General features: G+C 39.1%; 2 protein-coding genes across 6 annotated transcripts in view; both read right to left on the reverse strand.

Moving 5' to 3' along the window:
• Nucleotides 1–187: 187 nt before the first annotated feature.
• On the reverse strand, nt 188–19,767 carry LOC106911074 (myelin basic protein-like). 4 transcript variants are annotated; one of them, XM_014977806.2, is made up of 7 exons: nt 19,633–19,767; nt 10,158–10,262; nt 9,960–9,986; nt 8,648–8,677; nt 6,225–6,296; nt 6,005–6,023; nt 188–1,551 (listed from the first exon to the last, which is right to left on the reverse strand). In XM_014977806.2, the coding sequence occupies exons 1-6, from the start codon at nt 19,750–19,752 to the stop codon at nt 6,021–6,023; spliced, it is 357 nt and encodes a 118-aa protein (XP_014833292.1). In that variant the 5' UTR covers nt 19,753–19,767; the 3' UTR covers nt 188–1,551; nt 6,005–6,020. The 4 variants fall into 4 exon arrangements, with proteins under 4 accessions (XP_014833292.1, XP_014833291.1, XP_014833293.1 ...); XM_014977805.2 differs by lacking the exon at nt 6,005–6,023; XM_014977807.2 differs by lacking the exons at nt 6,005–6,023; nt 8,648–8,677.
• The window catches only part of LOC106908229 (myelin basic protein-like), a 73,501-nt gene continuing 68,160 nt past the window's right edge, over nt 16,838–22,178 (reverse strand). For both annotated transcript variants that reach the window (XM_088013781.1, XM_088013782.1), the window contains exon 4: nt 16,838–20,234. In XM_088013781.1, the coding sequence (XP_087869907.1) occupies nt 19,936–20,234 (299 nt within the window). In that variant the 3' untranslated portion in view covers nt 16,838–19,935. The remainder of the gene's footprint in view (nt 20,235–22,178) is intronic.

The following is a 22,178-nucleotide window of genomic DNA, read 5'->3' on the forward strand; positions in this document are numbered from 1 at the left end:
ACCTCATGAGTGACGCACTCTGGTTCCACGAAAGGAAATGTGTCGTGCCTTTGACCCGACCCAAAAATGTCACTTCCTGTCGCTTGCTATTTCCGCTTTTCGTCTTTATTTCAAAGCTCTGGCATTTTCTGCCAGTCATGTTGGGAGAGAAAAAAAAAAAAAAGAAAAACTCTGAAAACAAAGATGGTAGGGTTGGTTTATGTGTGTTTTTTTATTTTTTTTTATGTTCAGTTAACAGGCCAGTCATGTTTTTATTACACGTACAGTAATAAGGAGAGTTGTTTACATTCATTCCTGGGATCCATTCAGCAACAGAAAAGAAAAAAAAACACAGATGGAGCTTTTTTTTAATAATTGGTCTTTGTTTTTTTAACACAAAACTTAACACATTCGTAAGGAAAACACTTTATATTGTGTTAATCACAGAGCACCTTTGTGAAAACTGTGTGTTGCTTTCTTTATTTATTCATTCACCAAAAAGGAAACACAGCTAATTGTTTTTTGTTTCTTTGTTTTTGTTCTTTTTTTTGGCATTCAGGAGGAAAAGTACATTTCGGGAACTGAATTTAGCTCTAAGTGTGCGATAGAAACAGCAGACGACACGGAAGCATTAAGTACGTCTCCGACATTAGCGTTCAAACTATCGAGTGACGCGGTTACGGACGTGGGAGGAAAAAGTCAGTAGTTCGTGAAAACTAAAGAGGAAATTATACGTCTGAGTTTCTTTAATTCTGCGCAAAACTACCAGCTAGCTTAAAGTTACAAACACTACATTCACAACAGGACGCTTCACACGAGGGGGTGAGGGAAGGAAACGCGTGAAAAGACAACTCTAGTAAAATAATAACAATAAACTATTAAACTGTTCACAACGCGATGCTTAGAGGAAATGTTCGAGGTGATGACGCGGACAGAGAGACGAGACAGAAAACGACTCTTTTTTTTTAGGAAGAAAAAAAAAAGATTATTTTTATTATTATTTCTAACCCAAAAGCGACCTGGTTCTAATCAACCAATCAACAAGCGGCATTAACGGCGAAGTCAGCGGTACTTGCACCGGCCTGGACCCTCAGCTGATCCCAGGACCGCTTCCGGGTCTTAGCCACCTTTCTGTTAGACACCCGACAAAGACAAGACTGGGAAATAAAATAAAATAAAATAAAATAAAACTTAACCCGTACACACAGGAAGAAATAAGATCATTCAGGCTGGCACACGTTGAGCGGCTTCAGGATCTCAGATATTTCACACTGGTTCACACTTTGCACGACGCTTGGCGGTAGGGAGGAAGAGGAGGGCGAAGAAAAGATTGTGTTGCTGTCTTATCAGCCGAATGAGCGTTTGTTTTTGGGGAAAAGAGGGGTAATAGCAAACATTAGGGTGTTAAAAAATAAAGGCAGCTCAGTTTGAGGGGATGACGAGACTTCCTCCTTTTTTCATTTTTTTGGTTTGCACCCTCCATGATGTGCTCTCAAACATCGACCCCCTTGGTGTTGGAAGGGTTGTTTTGGGGGGACTTCAGCGTTTGGCTGGGGAGGCACTCCTGCTACCCTGTGAACCAAACAACACAGAGATCAGCACACATGAGCAAGAGATGATCTCTAATCTGATGTTAGTGGTCTGCTCCATTTTCTCCAGCTCTGTGGTCAGTTTCCAGAAAGGTCTGCCATGGCATGCGAAAGGAAATGCAGGTGATTATTGCGAGCAAATGATTCCTGCTGATGGGGAATGTTGTTTAGAGTCATCCCCCCCAACAAAAGAAGAAGAAGAAGAAGAAGAAGAAAAAATGCTGAGTCTATAATTGCTTCCCGAAGAACACGTTTCTCTCTGGTTCATTAGTTCACTCATCAAGCCTGAGAGCTGAGCTCAAATGTCATTGAGTTGCTCTCTCATCTTTTCGGCTGTTATCTGCTCCCCTTGTAAATGAGATTATGGGATCACTGCGCAGTCGGAGCAGAAACCAGATATTTACATACGCTGCATGTTAAACCGTAGCTTTACTGTCTGATGTTAAATCGAGCAGATTTGTTGTTCCAAGACAAGACTTATGATTTTTTTTTTCCTTCTGAGTTGAGTCAAATGTTTTTTTATTTCCTCCTTCCAGCTTCTTGCATTAGTTTGCTGTAAGTTTTTATTTATTTTTTTGCTTTTCTGCACTTACACATCAGCTTTGTTGTCCTTTAGCCACTTCGTAACAAATATGGTGGCATGCTTTGTGTCGTTGCACATCTGGAAGCCTCAGTTGTGCCCAACCCAAAACTTTTCTGCATAATATTGCTTCCTTGTGATGCAGTCTATTTTGGGAAGTGCACCAGTCCCTCGCTCTACTCGTTTCAGGCCCTTTTCTTTCCTCTAAACCACTTTTTAATTCTTTATTTTTCTGGGAATAATTTTAATGATCTTAATTCTCCAGAAGTTGATTTCTTCTGATTGAATGTCAGACAGTGTATGTAAATGAAAGTGTTTCCAGCTGAAAACAGGAACAGTTAGCTAGACGTTTTGCAGTTTTCAGAAACTTTCAACCACGTAGACTACGTTTTGAAAGAGAAAAATATCAGTATATCGTGCAACTGCGAAAGATAAAAATGAGTAATATCTAAACCACGGACTGAAGTTTGTTTGATTGATTTTTAAGATCTCACAGAGAGAGTGATACATATCAGAGATTTACTTCTCAAAGCCTCAAGATAAAGTTTCTCTTTTTACGTTAGATGTAGCCCAGAGTCACGGCAACACTGCATGCTCAGTAAATAAAAAAAAAATCATTTAAAGGATTCAAGGATAACTGTTCCATTACTCAGCCAAAAAGTTTTAAAGAGAGGGCTTTAAATTCCCCCGAGGGAATAAAACGCTGGAGCTGAGGAGGATCTTGCATCGTGTTTCACAATTAAGCTGCTGCATCAGGATATCTGCTGCATATGCCCAAGATTAATGACACTGAAACCTAATACAAGCTGCTTACCATTCAAGGAAAAACAATGCAGCAACTATTACCCGAGCTGATGCAGAAACCACTGCCAGTTACATTTCAATATTTGATCGCGTACTCCATCTGTGTGTGGACTGCAAACAAAAGCCCCCGTCAAACGGGGACCGGTCCAAAATGAGAGCGTCTGCATTATTTGGGGCCACAAATCAAACCCCTTTTGTCAGGCCAGATGTCCGAGGAGAGACGATATTATCTGTCGTAATTATATTCCAAAAACAAAGAGAAAGAATGAATTTATTAATTGGATTAGCGGAGTTGTTTAGACTGTGAAAAAGACTTCTGGAGCCGTTTGCCTGCGGATGAGACATTTTGGTTTAGCAACATTATATGGAATTAGAAAAAAAAAACAAGCTCTAATTCAGCTTTTGGTGCATCATTATGTAGGAAAGATTTAAAGGTGTGCGCTCCTAAATGAATAGATTAGAGCGCTGTACTGAAAATACAAAGCTAAAAGATAAACAAAGTTATCACTTATTACTTTTAATTTAAAAAAAAACTGAATTAAAACAAAGACACTGTTCTATTGAAGCTGTTTTAAAATTACTAAGAAGTTTTTCCTAATTATGAGGAAGACCCAGGAAATCTTCTTAAGACTGAAAAATGATGTCTAACTAGGCAACATTCATGCAAAGATTATTAATTCAAAGGAGAAATCTAACAGAAAGAGCGATAGCGTTTGTGTGAAGTGGATCAACGTATTTGGTTTTATATCGTTTTCAGTCAATAAAAACTTCTCAGCTTCCCTGTTGGTGTCCTTCAGAGTTTCATTTTTCTCATTTTGTGTTTCTTATTCCCTCAAGGCTTTTTTGTTTCCCACGCTCTCACAAAGACGCAAAAGCAACAGCAAGATGCAAGACAGAAAGGTTACACAAATGACACAAATCTTTACTGATTTCTTAAGAACTCGATCCACTTAATGGGACGCTCGCTAACTTCTCGCATTAGACCAAAGGGTGAAGGCGCAGCTTTCATTTTAGTCATTTCATCTGGACTCCATTATCTGTCCTGAAGTGGGGTAAAAAAAAAGGAAAGGATTGAAAAGCTACAGAACTTTGGAGTTAAACCTGCCGCCGAAAAGCTTCAATGAATAGTAATTGAGTGTGAAGCAACAGTCAGGGCTGGAGTGGACTGCATCCTGATTTGTGTTTTGGATTATGTGGCAGAAAAGGAATAAATGACTCAAACGCCTCGGAGTCCACATCAATTAGCCGAACTGGAGAGATTTAGAAGACAAAAAATAAAAAATAAAAAAGTCACCCCACTCATCCTTCATCTTCCAGATTTATTTCATACGTTTCGGCTCAGATGCTCAGAGTTTAGCCCCTGATATAAAGATGGAGCCCTTGGGAAATTTGGATTTCTCCCTCCACCCACGACTTGCTAAACCGACGGAGTCGGCGCGGCTTTAAAACCGCAGCTTATAAGGAGATTCTCTGGAGTGCAGAGAAACAGGCGCTCATGAACTCGACAGGATGACGCAAATGGTAATGATATGAAAAATAGTTTGAATGTTGGAAGACATCGGAGCTGAAGCGTACGCTTTCCCGGTTTGCATTGGTACGTCATTCCAGACTTTAAATCATCCACCTGTGCAAAGTGTCTTTTGGACCTGTCTGCTTTTTTACTCTTGTGAAATGTAAAACATAAAGGCACGATTTAAGAAAGAAAAGCCTCTCTTTATTTGACAAATAAATATATTTCATCGTTTGGCACACTGTAATTATTGGCTGACTTGTCCAGGATCAACCCAAACCTTTATGTGAAGCTAACCGTTGCCAGTTAGCTTTACACTCTTGTGTTGATATAGAGCAATTAACAGCAAACGGCTTTTAAGCTTTTAGATGCTTTGTGTTAACAATGGAAATCACTGAGCATCAGATCAAAGTGGTTTTCAGTGGACAAAAGCAAAGTTTGTATTTATTTTGTTTTGTGTGATTAATTAGCCATGTTGATACTTATTAACAGGTTTCTCTATATTTGCCATTGCCTTGACAACCGACTGGATTGGAGTCCATGGACCGAATTGACCAAAATTTTTACGCAGTGCCTGCATGAAATAAATTTGTCTCACAAATTTAGAATAATTAGGATCAAACTATGGCTCACAAATGAAAATCTTTTCACAAAAATGGTAGATAAATGCAAAACATGTATCTTTTAACTAAGCTTTCTGCTTTCTATCCATTGACTTGTACAGTAAAGCAGAAACCTGCTTTTAATTACATTATTAAAACCTATCTCAATACAGCAAGTGCTTTCAGAAGAATAGTGACCTAAATTTCCTTTGTATTGCTGAGAATAGACCAATTATTTTAGTTTTCCTTTTCCAATGGAGCTCAAATTATGAAATTATTAGTAGTAGTATGAAAGTGGTTGCCTTTCTTTCAATAGCGAAAGAAAGGCAACCACTTGAAATGCTAGCCACACTAGCCATGCTAACTTTTATTTTCACCGAAACTACTCTTTCACACACATTGTTTGAAATTGTTTCTGGTGCTTATAAAAACACTCAGCTGAAGACTTGGGGAAACAAAAACTGGACACAAATGTCTGAAAGGTTCATTTTCAAAACTTTCCCCTTTGTGTTTTGCAAACCGAAAGCCAAAACTTAAACGTAAGAAAAGTGAAACAATGAAATACGTCAAGCATCCTAGCAGCTATTGTAAAAAACAATGAGTACCCGTGCATATCAATACTAGATCATGCACACACATCAACAATGCACAAGCTGCCCCCCCCCCTCCTTCACAGTGAAGCAGCAGTGTGTTAGCTGCAGCCAGCCTATATCCTCCTCACCAGAACTGGAAACCCACGTCGTTCGGCGTGATTATATCAACGACGCCATAAAGCTTAGAAGATGCCCAGCGATCAATTGCGTGTCTAAAAGCCTCTCATTATTATGCTTCTGGTTGCTGTAGCGATGACATTATGATGTTTTCCAAGCGAATCAATGCTGAACAAATGCGCAGTGAGTTAAGCGCGAGGAACCCCCTCCATCACACGGTATTTACTCACTTTGCTGCTGATATCATCACTGAGGCAGAAAACGAAAATGGAAAGACAGAGGCAGGAGCGTCATTAGGGGAGAAATATATACTCTTGATGCTTTTATAACCAGGAAAAGAAAAGCAGTGAAAGGAAATCATAACTTGGATTTATTAAGCAGTAAAAAAAAAAAAAAAAAAAGACAGAAGCCAGGAGAAAGAAACAAAAAGATTTCTCTTCTTCTTCTTACCATTTTGAAGATCCTAGTCAGGGTGCCTTTGCCGTCCCCAGCGCTGGCCTTCTTGCTTGACTTCTGTTGGCCCTGGAAAAGAAGAGGAATTCAAGTGTGTTAAATAATAATAATATAAAGAAAAAAATAGTATTTCACACATTGTTAAAGGACTGAGATGTGGCTGACCTTTTTCTTTCTTCCTTTTTTTAAAGAGAGCAGCGGATTGATTCATAATTCAACCCAGAGTTTCAGCATTAAGCAGCGAGAAGGCAGAAACGACTGATCCTTCACTAGAATGTTCTGAAGAGTGACGGATTCGCGTGTTCTCCAGCCACTCTGGTTATTGATTAGGGTGAAATCCAACTGTGCCCCGACTTTACAGAATGATTGCATCGCACCCCCCTTTTAACATTTCTGGTGTTTGAATTATTCATGAGTCTGAAGACTGCGAAGGAGCAACAAAAGTATAAAAGACTCATGGAGACATAATTAGCTGAGAACTTTTGTGTCCCATGAAAGATGATAATGGCTATCAGAACCTATTCTCACCAAATTCAACTTTCTGTAATTCCATTATTTGTATTTATTTACTTTTTAGGTGTTCTAATTTATGCAAGGCCATCTGTGATTCCATCAAGGAATCACTTTTTATTGTCAACGAGAGCATGAGTGCATCTCGAGAAATCTGATTATCGTCAAAAACCAAATTTATTTCAGTAATTCAAATCAAAAAGTCAAACTTGTGGAATAATTGTACATGGAGTGATTTAGTCAAAAGGTTTATGGCTTACATGTAATGAAAACCTCAGAATTTGGTCTCTTGGAAAATGTGAATATCACATAAGATCAATATATACTTATATATATTAATCCAGAAATGTTGTTAATAAACCAAACAACTGCTAACTTGAGTTTTCCAGCAAATAGCCAGTGACATCGGACACAGGGAGGGTAAGCCACAAAGAAGCAGATGGAGCTGTTTCCAACTACAATAATGGAAAGTTTAGTGGAAGGACAAAGAGGAGGCATGTTTTCTTTGAACATATCAGATCTTGTTCTTGCGATACAGCCATTCTTTTGAGAAATAAGGATATTTATAAGAGTTTTTGGTAACACTTTATTTGAATGGGGGTGAATAAGACTGTCATGACACTGTCATAAACATGACATAACATCTGTCATGAACATGAATAAGTCTTCATGAATATTTATGACTATTTATGAATATTTATTTTTTATGATTATTCAAAATGTCTTTGTTATGACAACTTGACATTAACCAGGAAATCATTACTGTTTAAACTTTACCTTTAATAACATAAAGTTACCTAATTTTTAAAGTGCAATCAGTAATACTTTTATAACAAATTTATATCAGTAATGATTTCTTGGTTAATGTCAAGTTGTCATAACAAAGACATTTTGAAATAATGTCAACTTTGTATTAAAAGTGTCATAATTTACCGAATGACGCTTTATGACAACAGTCATAAATATTCATGAAAGCTTATTCATGTTCATGACAGGTGTTATGTCATGTTTATGACAGTGTCATGACAGTCTTATTCAATCCCCTTCAAATAAAGTGTTACCGAGTTTTTTAACTGATTTACTGATTTTTTAATCTGCAGATGAATATAAAAAAAACATTTTTTTAGCCCTGTTTAGGAGTTTGTTTTGGCAGATAACAACTAAGCGACTGTGAATAAAATAGGTGATGGATAACACAGGGTTAAACTAATTTAAATGTGAGCAATAAAGAAACATTTTCCTTTAAAGATGCCAAACATAACCTTCCAGTAGGCAAAAAATAATTATTGCTGGTGATTTCTGAGTAATTCTGTGCCAGACAAGCAAAAAATGTTCAATGAGGCAGTGCAAGCAAAATTTAACTGTACATAAAAAATTTAAATCCGTTAATAGATTTATGTATTAATATTATTATTATTATTATTAGGATGTAAAATAACCAGGTAACAAGTGCCAATAAATTTTGGACAGCCCCTTAGCAACGTCTCCATTCTTCGTTTAATCCACATCTATCAGTCCGGGGCCACATTCACAATCACAACGGTGTTAAAAGACGTGATGCTGTAGGTGGAGGCCACAGAGGAACCTTTAGAAGGACATAAGTACCATGAAGAAGCGAGTAATGCTGGTATTATCGTCAGAGTCGTAATGTGGAAACGTGAGACTGCACCAGTCACAGGGTGACAGTGATATAGTTTCACCAAAGTCTGGGATTAAGATTTTTATCTGTGATGTATGGGAAGATTAGGAAGACTTAGTGGGGAATGGAAGGCAAACGTAAGAACAGACACTGGCGTCGCGCTCGAAGGTTAATTAAGGAGATGAAGTGATTTGATGTTGAAGGAATGACTCTTTTATTTAAAGACAAAAAAAATTCTGTCTGATCTTTCGGCCATTTTCAAACCACCTACCAGGCCTATCTTGGCAGCTAGTCCCCTCCACTGGGAGTGCGGAGAAAGAAGAGACAGAAGGGAGGAAGGGAAAATACAGAAACAGTGTGTTTTAGTGCAAAGGCGGGATGGGGAGGGGAGGGGTTGAGTGGTAGAGGAAGGCAGAGTTCAGGTGGGACATGGAGGAGCAGGAAAAAAAAAACAATGCAGGTGTTCACATCGAAACGTGGTGCATCAGATCACATTGGGAGGGTTTGTATGGATGGTAATAATGATAAAACTTTCTTGCAAGGTCTTTTAAACTGATTTTGATCACAAATATGTGATGGATGCTCTCGAAAACTGACGTAGACCCTAAATGTTTTGTCTCTGTTTGTTCTTTCCTGATTAAAAAAAAGTCAGTTCTCAAGATCAAGACTTTAGATCGAACCATTAAAAAAACCAAAAAAAACATGGTAAAATCTTCCCTCCACTTTTTTCACATTACAATCAAAAACCTCAAATGCATTTTTGTAAAATGCCAACATAAAGCCTTCTTTTGTTCCTACAAATGTCAGTCAAATCCAGAACAACCAACTGGAAATAAATCCAGTCGCACTGTGAAAGTTTTAGAAGTTTATTCCAAAAAATAGCAATATGAAGACATCTGGGAGGTTTCAAATGGTGGCAATTACAGTTTGAGAGCAAGAGAAAGTCAGCAAGCTATTATAGGTTTGATGTTTAATCAAACATCCTAATAAAGAAAAGGTATGGCACGACTGGAAAACCACCCAAACATGGCCATCCACCAAAATGTAACTGGGCATTTTACAACCCAGAATCAGACAAGAGGCCTGTGGATACTCTGGAGGAGCTGCAGAGACCCATGGCTCAATAGGGAGAGCCAGAAGAAAACCTGTTAGTCTGTGAAACAGACTCGCCTCCCGTGAGGGTAATAACCCTAACCTATCTTAGAATTATGTCCCATTATGGCCTCAGTCAATGTGCAGACGTAAATCTGTGGCCAGGTTTGATATTTTCTGTTCCCAAATGGTCCCTGTCCAATCTGACAGCAGGCGAGTTTTACTGCTCGTCATAAGTTGGGTCTAGGAGGTCTTGAATACAAATGGACTCCGTGGTTATCTGATTTTTATTTGTGGAAGAGATGTGAAAGCCTCGTCGTTTGTCTTGAACCGGTCCGTCAAAAATACCTTGAGCTGTGTGGTCGTAATGTGGGAACATCATTACTTTTGCAAAGCACTGTGTACCTTACCTTTCAGGAAAATACCAGACATTTTCTTATTTTATTTCTATGTGAATGCTCGTAGTGTAATAAAAAGTAAAGCAGACTCACCCTAGATTTAGGAGGGGCGGGGGACACCTGAGGAATAGTTAAGAGCAGACAATAAAGAAAAGAAGGTTTGAGTTGGTGGGAGGCAAAGAAGACAAACGAAGACAAACAGCAGAGGCAAAGCGTGGTCGGGTCACTGTGCTGGGGCTCTCTGAACCTGGGAGTCTCTGAGGGTTGCTAGAGGTTGAGCTCAGTACTCACGATCGTGCGGAAGAAGTGGACCACGGCGTTCTCAGCTCCGCGTTTGCGTGGCGAGGTGGCAGACGCTTTCTGAGGGGCAGGAGAGAGAGCACCTCGGAAAGAACCCTGCGGAGACAAGCAGAGGAGCGGCCTTGAACTCGCCTGGGGTGACATGTTGGCTGAGTAAAGGCACAGGCACCGATTCCGGAGCGCCCAGGTGTGCCAGGCAACCCTCACTCATCATTTGTTTGCCAATGACCACGGCAACGACTCAAAGCACACGACAGCAGAAACATAATTTGGCACACATGGATACAGATGCAATAGGCAGATCTCTCACCTGAAAACTTGAGAATACATGAAATACAACATGAGAATGTTGCTTGTGTTGCATTTCTAGCTTGTCCTGTAGCTGAATACAAATTGCACGACAGACGTGTGTAAAGGGTTACGTACCCTGAATTGGTTTGAAAGAAAATCGTAAAGATTAATAAACTGCTCGATATTAAGTGAGGAAGGTACAGAACGGTGGACTTAACTATCATCCGTTCCCTTTCTGATTGCACTGGGTCAACAGGTGGTCCAACAGGTGCAAAGGTCACTTAAAAATGAAGAACTTCCACAATGAAGTATTCAGGTTTTTGTGTTTTCTTCTGCTAAATGTGGAACTATTTGGTTTTTACTTCTTTAGACGGCTTTGAGACTTCATATCAGTCTACTTAGAATGGTTCTGAATGTCTTCTCTGTTTAAACTCAATTGAATTTACATCAAGACACACGGGATCAAGCAATGCAATCATACAGATGGACTGAGTATATTTACAATTTGATGCTTATTATAACACAAGGCAGTCAGATTCAGGTTGTAATGATCAAGATCTTCATTTGTCTACTTTCACTAAGTTCGCAAACTGATATCAATTTTAAGGACTGCAAGAAACTCTGAATCTGGACATCAAAACTCAAACAAAAAAATGTTTTGAAGCTTTACTTTTCTCTTTGAAATTACACTTTTACACCCTTGCTTCCTCAATGCTCTAAAAATATAAACATTTATGACACAATATATTTTTCCTCCTCAAGAATGTAAATATAAACTTCAGCCTTCACCTTGTGTAACATTTCTGTGTGTGTGTAAGGAAATGTCAAGAATCTGCTGCAATACTCATTCTGACAATTCTATATTTATTTTATGGAACTGCCAGAGCTGAAAAATAAATTTAGGAGTGTGGGAATGACAATCTTTCTCCTTACAGCAAAATATGAAAATATGTTTCTCTGACAGATTATGAATTCCTAAAAAGGCATAAAGGATCTTGGTCTGACTCAGTCTTCTCTCTGTCTTTCTTCTGGACGGGACACAAACGTCCCCGTGAGGCGTTGGCGTTTTACTGTTACGACCTTTCCTGTTTAAACAACATCATTTTATTTGGGTTTTGGTGAGATGTAAATCTTGTTATAGCGAGAAAGTTTCTCATGATCAAGAAATACTGCTGCTGAATTTATGTCCAAGCTCTCCATACAGTCTAAGTGATAGGGGAACAAAAAGTGGAAAACAAAAGATACTGAAGGAAAGCGAATGAGGGAGCGAATTTAACATCAGGAAGTGAAAATAAATGAAAGTTGAAATCAAATTGCAATAGTTGGCTATTAAGAAAATTGAATTTCATTGGGTAAACGCCCAACGGATGCAGATCGCTCTATCTGGTCTAAAGAGAAAGGTGGAAAATATTATGAAAAACAACAAACTCCCCACAAAATACATGATCTGACCAATTTTTATGTAAAAAGGATCAACATAGTCAAAGGTTTGAGTCAAGTGAGTAAGTGGGGGTTGACCTCTAACCTGTTCTTTAGCATTGTGTATTGAACAGGCATATGAATACCCATAATTACACATTTCTAATCATTCTTGAGTCGCTAAATAATAAATTTCATTAAATTGAGATAAGGAGTAGGATTAAATAAGTGTTCACTTCTTCCTACTTGTTTTCAAACAGAAAAGTAGAGGTAAGCCAATTATTTTTGTATGCACATTTTCTCTTGTCCTAATGATCATTTGTTTTCTTGTTTTTCAAAAAACTGTTTGAAATAAGTAGAAATGAAATAAACCTACAGGTTACTAGATGAGACAAACAGAAAGCTGCTCTTTGACTGTGGAAATTTACTCTGACGTGTTCTGTTAAGAAAATAAATTTAGAATATGCTAGTTATAAAACCTAACATGTCTTGATCGAAATAGCCTAATTATAGTTTTAAAATTAGTAACTTATTCTGGCCTATTGACCTTTATGTTACCTGTAGTTACAGCAGATAGTTTGCTAAGATCTTTTGATCTGCCCTTTGTCTGTTCGTGTCCGTTGTCTCGGTCACGACAGAGGGACGTAAAACAAAATTACTTTTAATACCTTGATAATGCTGAAAGCTGGTGGCCACGGTGGCTCTGAATAGAATTTATTTCCATTCATTCATTGAAATCAGTAAGATTAATGACAGAGGAGTTCCACCCAGCTTACTGTCCAATATTTGGCCAGAACAGAAATGAATCAAATTAGTACCAGTGAACATGTTGAGAAGCCGCTCTCTTCCTGCTGATGGGTTGAACTTAACAAAGAGACCAATTATCATCAAGCGCCGACCCAAGAGCTTCACACAAGTCGAAAGAAGAATTAAGCTTTCTGGTTGTCTGACTTTTATGTTTGGGTAAAAAAACAATGATGCATGGATGAGGGGGAAAAAAACTTTTTAACTCATGCAAACTTTACAGAAACATCAGATGTAACACACCGAAACCTTTCACCTCTTGTTACCTCGTGTATTTCTGTTTCCGACCGTCCTAATGGAGCAGGAAGGAACACGCGTGTGGATTTTCCCATAAATTCGTCCCAATGAGGTTTCAGCCGGACGGACCTTTCTTTTCACGGACAAAAGCGAGTCTGCTCTATCTCCGGGTATTTTTGGACACCAGGGGAGGGTGAGGCCGGATTTAGTTTTTTGTGCGAGCTGTAGGTGAGTGCACAGCAAAATCAATGGAGTGTCCTCTGAAGTCCCGGATACCGGGAGCTTATTTGTAGCGAGTGTGTTTGTATGTGTGTGTTGAGGGTGGGTTATGATTCCCATCCATTACCTCACTGCTGGCTGACATCAAAGATGTTTAAGGTAGTAGAAAAAAAGTGAGGAACTTTAACCGCCATCACTGCTATACACATTATGACACGCGCACTCTGAAACCCGGTCTGCCTTTTATGGCTGTTTTGAATTTGGATCTAAGAGGATAGGAAATATAAAAGAGAAAGATGGAGAGGGGGGGAAAAACACCGTCATTCCTTGTTATTAGAACCATTTCAAATATTTCTTTGCCTTTGACGTTAGCGAGCGAATTCCGGCTCTGTTCCGCAGAGACCCCTTGATGATGCCATTTTTCCGTAAGTGCTCTTCTGCGTGTGTCTGCGTGAGTCTTCGCCTGGCTAGGTCCGCACAAGCAGAAAATGATGTGGAATGGGAGACGTGAGGAGGAAGATCTCTGAGGAAACAGTGCCCGTCGCGCTTGGTTTTTAAGAAAGCGGAGAGAAGAAAGAAACAAGACATCAAATAGTCCCGGAGGAGGGACACCCCCCCCCCCCCCGCCGCCTCGTTTGAAAATCAGTCGTGTACCTTTGAAGTGAATAGCCGCGTGCTGCCTGCGAAGCAAAAACAACAGTTTGTTTTGGCCTCGAGCGCGTTCAGAAATTTAGATGGAAGCAAACAGAGAGTGACAGCAAGATGCGCCGTGGTATTTACAATGGTACAATATTTGGTGAAGGTTTAATAAGTCACATAAAAGCGGAACTTCAAATCAAACAGGAAATGGCCGTCCGCCCAAACTGAAAGGCCGGACAAGTTGTCCGTATTGTATTTTTCGGATGATCTAAGGTTCTATTGTGCCTCAGCAGAATTTACTTGAGGACCCAGTCTGTCATTATAAGACTTTTATGTTTTCTTTACAAAAAGATCAAACAAAAATGTTATTTCCTGGGTTACCTACTTAGAATCTGCTAAGTGTTTCCATACAATGCTAACTTCGCATTGTACATGCAGCAAAAATTTGCAGATTGACATTAAAATGACTAGTAATGTAACTGTGTGAACTTCTTCTTAGTGTATATGTACATATTTTTTCAACTAGTTTTTATAAATATCAGGCAGTACCAATAGTGCATATGCTCTTTTTAAATTTTTGCTTGGGAATACGTTTTCCTGCTTTTTTTCCCTTCAGATACTAAGCGAAGGGAAATGAGTTTCGACCCTCATTTAGTTCTAACCTTCCTGTGTTTATACACCCACAACTTTATTTTTATTAAACTTATCTATGCAGAATTTTGTGGATATTGGTACGTTTATTAAAGGGATATGTTTGTTTTTGTTTTTTTTATTGTGATTTGCATTGCATACTGTTAGCATTTAGCAACTTTTGTTGTTATGGTCTTTTTAGTAATCTAAAATGCTAAAATTCTCTTTTGGCCTCCTTTTACATCATTCATTTTCTTTGCAGCAACTATTTAATTTAACTTAATTTTTTTTTAGAAAAAGTTTGACCACACCCATCCCAATTAGTTGTCAGATCCAATTGTTTCACTCACATCTTGTTAGCCACGTCTGCACAGTGAGTTTGGAAGGACATGAATCAGAATCCAGAATGGGGCATCCTGGCTATTTAATGATCTCCAAGCATCCGCAGTGAAGCTACAGGTCACTACCTGACTACGAGTCTGCTTTTTTATGGATGATTTTTTTAAATATTAAATCCAAAGAATAGATGATGACATTTTGCTTCATACCAGTTCTCTCTGCTAGCTTCACTTCCTGAATACCTGCCAGGTTGGGATGTAATATTTAGCTAACGTTCCAAAACTTTGTGTGTAACCCTGAAATGCCAAATAGAAGACTTCATTGTTTTCAGACTTCAATTATTCACTCCCATCCTAACTTTCCCTTGTGGCTGTTTACTCTGGAGGAATAATACAACCGGGACGACTTGTCTACTCCGACTCCTAATTGTGGGGCATTTAACATTTATCACAAGCTGCCTTCTGAAAGAGGAAAGAAGAATAAATTCTACTTGAGCTAGACTTTTTGTGCAATCCACCCACCCACCCACCCACACACACACACACACACACACACACACACACACACAGAAATCTGCTGCAAAAACAACAATAAAGAAGTCATCCACAAATTTTGCAGATACATCTGTGTTTTAAAGGTTCAGTAATAAAGTTAAAATAGAACTGGACCTATAAACTTTTACATGCAAAGTAAACATAATTTTAAACCCTGATGACAGAACTTTTAATAGTTGCATTAATAACATCAATGAAGTTCAAAGTTATTGTACCAAAAAGAATGTGAGAATTTTGCTGCGTACCATCAGTCAGCTTAATCATTTTAATAAAATCTGCAGAAAAGGCAAACTAAAATAAAATGAAAAATAAAACTTAAAAAAAATGTTTTTCAGACATTGGGGAGAAAATGTTTTCATGCTGTTCATTGAATTTGCTTTAGTTTGCTTGTCTGATTAGTTAGACAAGTAAAAAGTCTCTCATTGTTTCAAAAAAATAAAGTTTCGAAACTGCAAAATATTTGCATTATAGCATTTCCGTGGCTTAAATGTGTTAATATAACAATACGATAAAGATAAGGCAGTCGTATTTTACCTCATAGACATCATACTGGGAGAATCTCATGCCAGCCCACGCACATCATGCGTTCAATAATGGAGGACTCTCTTTTTGATTCATGCTACGTTAAATCACAGTCCCTCTCTCTCTCTCTCTCTCTCTCTCTCAAAAAAAAAAAAAAGATTTACATTTTATTATATGGCATATAACTGAAACTCAGACAAAAAAAACACACTGCAGCCATAACAACACTTTTGTTGGAAACTTGGACACTTCTGCTCTTTTCAAGTGTGACTGATAAAGCCGAGCAGGGATGGCAATTATTCAGCAGTATGAGTCTTTTTTTTTTTTTTTTTTTTGCAGTTTGCATTTAATTTGCATTAAAATAGATTTGAAATTCTTGCCTTTTTTTGTCATTATGCAACAATAATTTCTTCTACCATGATTGAGAGAATATGGATGTTTCTTGGTTCATTCCATATGTACGAAATACTGAAGTGACCAAATGACTTTTCATATGGGCAGACTTGCAGACTGCACCCATCTTAAAACCGATTGAACGTTGATTTGAAGTCTGTAAAAACTAATTTCTGGTCCCCGACGGAATTTTTTTTGCCCTCTTTTGGCACACGAGCTCCGACTGCTTTCTCTCGTTTCCTGGCAATTTCATCTTTAGGCTCACACAAACAAGCCGAGGCAATCGCCCATTACAGAGCTCTATCAGAGTGAAGATAAACAGTATCTCGGCTTTCCATTACGCCCACTTTGATAACTCCTTTTATTTTGTGTGTGTGTGCTGTGAGGGACAGAATATATTTACACTCATAAAATCTCAACTACAGGGATAGCAAAAGGCAAAAATTTGTCTCCAAACCAAAAGAAAAACAACAGCAGCAAATGGAAATTAGAGTTGTTTTTTTTTCTGACAAGTTGTTAGGGGGGCTGTTAATGATTCTTATCGTTCCTTTGCGATAAGAGAAAACAAAACACATCCAGGCGAATGACAAAGAAAGCAAAAATAAAACAAAGAGAGGCGCCAGGGGTTGTTAAAGAATTTTAATTAAGCAATTTTATCCAAACAGGAAAAACAACAAAAAAAAAAAACAAGATTATATCAGGAACAGATCATCGATCGCCACAGATACACACAGTTACATGACCCCAGAGCAGAGTTAGAAAGCGTTACAAAACAAAACAAAAAAAAAAAAGCAGCTCACAGATTGGGTCGAAGACATTTTAACCTGAGGTGAACAAAGTGATGATGAGGGGTCGGTGGGGGGTCGTCCCCTCCCTCACCCAAGACACTGGGGTTAGATTACAGCATCACAGAACTGCGGGAGAGCCAAAAACAGCCTGACGGATGCAGGAATCAATCCTGGATTTCACTCTGTACCGTTCAACAAACTATGAATTGGGTTATTCAAAAGAAAAAAAAAATCCAGTTATTTCTCAGTCTTTCCTTTCTGCTTCAGTAGCTTTAAAGTCCCGAACCCGTCGGCGTTTAGCGTCAGATGTCCCTGGAGATGCTTTACGTCCTGAAACTGGCTGTCTTCACTCATCTCGAGTGAAATATCTCTTAATAAAATAACTAAAAGTGGTGAAAAACACACACAAAAAAAATAGGAGAAGAAACCCCATGTATCCACGTGCAGAGGAATTAAATATCACTAAAAATCAACATGCAGATTTGTCATTTTGGTGACAAACACTGGTGCAACTTTCCTCACTAATACTGCAGCCTATAATGTCAAAGTGTGTGGTTAAGGATGTGTTTGTGGTTCCACAAGAGAAAGTGCCTGTCTTCTTGATTAAAACTTGTTGGAGAAGTAAATGTTTGCAGCAGGAAGACAGCGTGGCTATTTATTCCGTTTGCTAGAGGCAGCAGAAGTGGGCGAATCTGTCAGTGACTGAAGATTTAAGAACTTGAAGGCAAAACCTTGGTGAACGCAGCGCCGCCGATATGGATCAGTTTATTTGAAAAACTTTTATCGTTACAAACAGCAGCACGGCAAAAAGTAAGAACGTTTCCACAGCGGTACTGATGAGCTTTTTTCCCCTGAACGTCTCGAACCACAGCTGTCTCTTAAAATCTAAAAAAGAGCTATTTCCTGATTCTTACACAGCGAGGCGGTTCACAGCTAGCATAAGGCGTAGGAGGAATGCATATTTTCAAGCTGGTTTATCTGCAGCGCTCTGATTTGCCAGGTGAGGAAGCAGTTAGGCATGGGCCGGTCAAGCTGCCACTCCGCCGGTTGGAATAAAACAATAAATAAATTAAAAAAAAACGAATGAAGGCTACTTTTATGGTCACAATTACAGAAATGAAGAGAAATTCAGTTGTTTTGGGAGCAAAAAATCAAGGTCTGTGGGCGGAAAACGAAGGAGCCCCACCCATTTCTCCTGTAGGAGTAATGGGTTTAACTGTTTGGAGATTCACTTGGTTCATGACTTAAAAAAAAATCTCAAAATGACAAGCTACGAGGGACTGATCTAAAGCAGGTGACAGCAAATATTCACTTCTTATACTCTTATTTCACTCTTTAAAAAAACAAAATGTATATTATTTTTCGGCGTAACCGTGAAAACTTCTACAAGTGACATTTTAGAGGGTTTCGGCGCTCTATTTTTGTTCAAATCCATGAATTAAACTCAAAATGTAAACATTTTCATTATTCTTACTGTAATAATGACAAAAATATATTTTAAAGTAGATATTTTTATTTGACTTAATGCTGTCCTGCAGTGAGAACCTCAAACCCGGCCCATGCCTAGAAGACGGTGCGTGATCAGAGAGAATATTTCTGCTAGCAGGATGTAACCTCCAGAGGGCACTGCTGAGCGCCCGGCCCACAGAGGGGGGCGGAGCCAGCAGGGCTGAGCAGACCTTTCGTAATGCCAAGCAGTCCATCATGTCTGGAAGCAGAACTGGCAGGGCGCTCCGTGTCAGGAGCCCACAAAGCATTTTTCTGTTTTAGCTCAACTTTTTGTTTTGATAAACTGTCTAAAAAAAAAAGAAAAAAAGATTTGCATTTTTATTTTACTAGTCATTTAAGAAATAATCACAGACTCAAACACCCCGCGATTAGCTTGTTTGGGAAAAATAAGTTGATCTTTTTTCCCCTCTTACTTTAAAGAATAATCTTTCAATATAATTTCACACACAAAAAAAGAAAAACACAGAGGGGTGATAAAAACTAACCGGCATAAATCACAATATAAATATATTTTTTGTTCATCATTTTTCAAGCATAATGTAAGGACTAACTGAGAAAAAGACATAAACAGCAGCAGCAGCAGAGGACCTCCCCAAAGCAAAGTGATGAAATAATCCGACGGTAATCCGCTCGCGTCGCGTCTCAGCGACAAACATCCACTCCCAAGATTTAGGATTAACAAGCGAGGTACCTGAAGCAAAACCCAGCTGTGTGACAAATACTCTAATTTCACCTTAAAACCTCACAATTTCACAACAAGAAAATTGCTACAAGTGTCAGTACCATTTATGTAAAAGAAAAACTTTAAATGACACAAATCATATGGACTACATGGAATGTTAAAAGAAGGCAAAGCCCCTCTGGTAAAGTCACTGCCCAGTGTCTGGTCAGCACACAACCGCAGGATAACCCCACGCTTTGCTTCACTGACAGTAAAACCAACACAACAAAAGCATGTCGCGAGAAATTCTTACAGAAAGTGTCACACAGTCCAAAGTAAAATAATTAAAAAGAGAATAAAAGAAAAACGTGGTTCTGGAAGTAAAATCAGCAAAAATAACCAACATACACAGGAGGGGGTCCCCCCCCCGGGAGGTTGGGACCCCTGCCTCCTTTCCTCACCTTGCCCTTCCTTTTCTTGTCCCCTCCAAAGAACTTTCCTATCTGATCCAGGAGCCCGGGGTTCTTCTTTCTCCGGCCCAGCCCGAAGGCGGCCTGCGCGGAGCTGCTTGCAGATGCCATGGTTGTAGAAGCGCTTGACGGTTTATTCGTATTAGTCGAATCTATTTTTTGTTTTCGTCACTCTCTATAATAAGAGAGCAAAGCTCAAAAGAGTGTGGGGGAAGAAAAAAAAAAGAACCGAGAAAAAAGAAAGTAGAAGGAATGAGCAACCAAAATTAAAAAAAAAAAAAAAAAAAAGTCAGCCTATTCTAAGTCCTGCTCGGGGCTCTCCGACCCGCACTCCGACGCCGCTCCGCTGTGCTCCTGGATGGTCTGCAGCTCGTCCGACTCCGAGGGTCGCTCTTTGAAGGTGTTGTCCTCGCGGCCCGGGGCATCTCGGGAGAAGAGGCGGACCAGGTGGGGGCGTGGCGTGGCGGCGTCAGGGTCAGCTGTGCTGGCCGGGCTCCAGGGCTGGCGGGGGCCCTCAGCGCCCGTGGAGTCAGTCACCGCCGGCTTCTCCGAGATGCAGCCATTGTTCTGCTTCGCATCTGCCTCGACCAGGCCTGCGCAGAAACAACAAGGGTCATCTATGGGCTCGGGCCCGCATGGCACACAACAAAACCCGGAGCGGCACAAAGGGACCCTTATTTTATTTGATTTTTTTAACATTGCCGGGCCCTTCCTGCTGCAGTGGAGACCAGAAGAGCTGATATTTGATTTTTTTTTTTTTTATCAGGAAAGACGCTCATCTTCTCAGCTGGTCAGACATGTTGCTACAATATGTTGCCTAGGCAACATATTGACAACCAGGGTTACATCTACTTAAGTAATTTTTTTTGGAAGAAATTATACATTTAGGAGTACCTTTTACTTTTATTAGAGTAATATTAATATGAAGTATTCCTACTTTCACTTGTGTAAAATTTCTGGATTCTCTGCCCACAAATTTGTTTTAACCAAAAATTCACTCGACACACGCCTGCAGTGTTGTTCAAGTTTCAAAACTGTTATGTTGAAAGAAATTAATTTAGAATGAAAAAAAAATTGTATTGTCTGATTTTGTTATTTTGTATTTATGTGATTTATATGAATTATTTTCAATTTGGTCCTTAAAAAGCAGAATTTCCAAATATTTTGTTCTGTCTGATGACGTAACTTTAAAATATTAAACGGTTGATGTTTTGATCATTTACTCAGGACTTGAACAACCTTTTTACCAAATACATTTTCTTACTCCTACTTGAGTAATTTCCTGGACGGCTACTTTGTACTTGTAAAAGTATATTGAAGTAGTGATGCACTTACATGAGAAAATCTTTTGGGGTTTCTGCCCACCACTAACACATCTGCTCAAATTAAAACCACAAACTTGAATATAGGTTTGTAATAGAAATACAAAAGATTATAGAGCAGAAGTAAAAAGATATGTAGTTTTGACAGTTTTTTTCTCTAAAAAAAAGCTCAAAAGTGTGGCATCCATTTGCTTTCACCCCTCTGTACTCTGATATCCCTAAAAACAGATGGACCTAAACTAAACTGAGGTCATTTAGTTGTCACTAGAGCTGTCCTCCAAAGATGGTCATGATGAAATATAAATTAACATAACTCATTAAAACAGTATTTGCCATGCTCATCTTTCTGATTGGCTGATTGTCAAATCCATCAAGCTGCTTTCCTCCAAAGCTAGCATAGCAAGTGCTAAACAAACACGTTTCTGTCAAGAAAAGACCGAAGGATTCATCCAGCAGCCCTGCAAAAAAAAAAAAAACCCTAAGAACTCATGGCAAACTAAAATCAGAAGGAATGAAGCAGCATTTTTGCTATCCGAATGTTATAAATATTGAATAGTGGATGAAAGTGAGAAAGAAAAACACTGTTTGGGAGGAAAAGTTTGTTAGTGTTTCAGGTCAAAGTGTATTCATAAGTTATTCATTCAGCCCACTCAATGTCGATACCTAAGGGGACTCTGGATCCAATATGACTGAACCCGAGCTACTTTGCAAAGAAGAATGTCGAAACTTTCAGCCTGTAGAGTCACGACCTGATAGAGACACATGGCTAAAGACTGGGACCTGAAATTGCAGCAAAATGTGGTTCTGCAAATTCTGACTCATTGGGCTGAATACAAATGAATGCCACACAGTTCCGGATATTTATTTGTAAATTTTATTAAATAGTAAATTATTTCCCTCCAACTTAACCCCCCCCAGCATATCTAGTGGTTTCCGTAGCACTTTAAAAAAGGAAGCAGTCATTCCTGAAATGTCCACTTTTGACAGCCATCGGTCAATCTAGGGCAGCTCCCACAGCAGAGGACATCCAGTGCATGCCCATCCCTCCCCTCCAGCTCTGAGACAATGCACACACTGTACTGACAAGATATGGTGTAGCGCTACACGGGAAAATCTGCATGCTAATAGCGGCTGGGACACTGGTCTTTTGTCAGGGCTGCATAGTTATTGCAGAGAAACAAAGGCCCCAGTGTCACTAAAATAACTCCTATAAGT

The sequence above is a fragment of the Poecilia mexicana genome, unplaced genomic scaffold, assembly GCF_051168715.1.
Source record: "Poecilia mexicana isolate PSO_F unplaced genomic scaffold, ASM5116871v1 scaffold_16, whole genome shotgun sequence".
Classification (NCBI taxonomy): domain Eukaryota; kingdom Metazoa; phylum Chordata; class Actinopteri; order Cyprinodontiformes; family Poeciliidae; genus Poecilia; species Poecilia mexicana.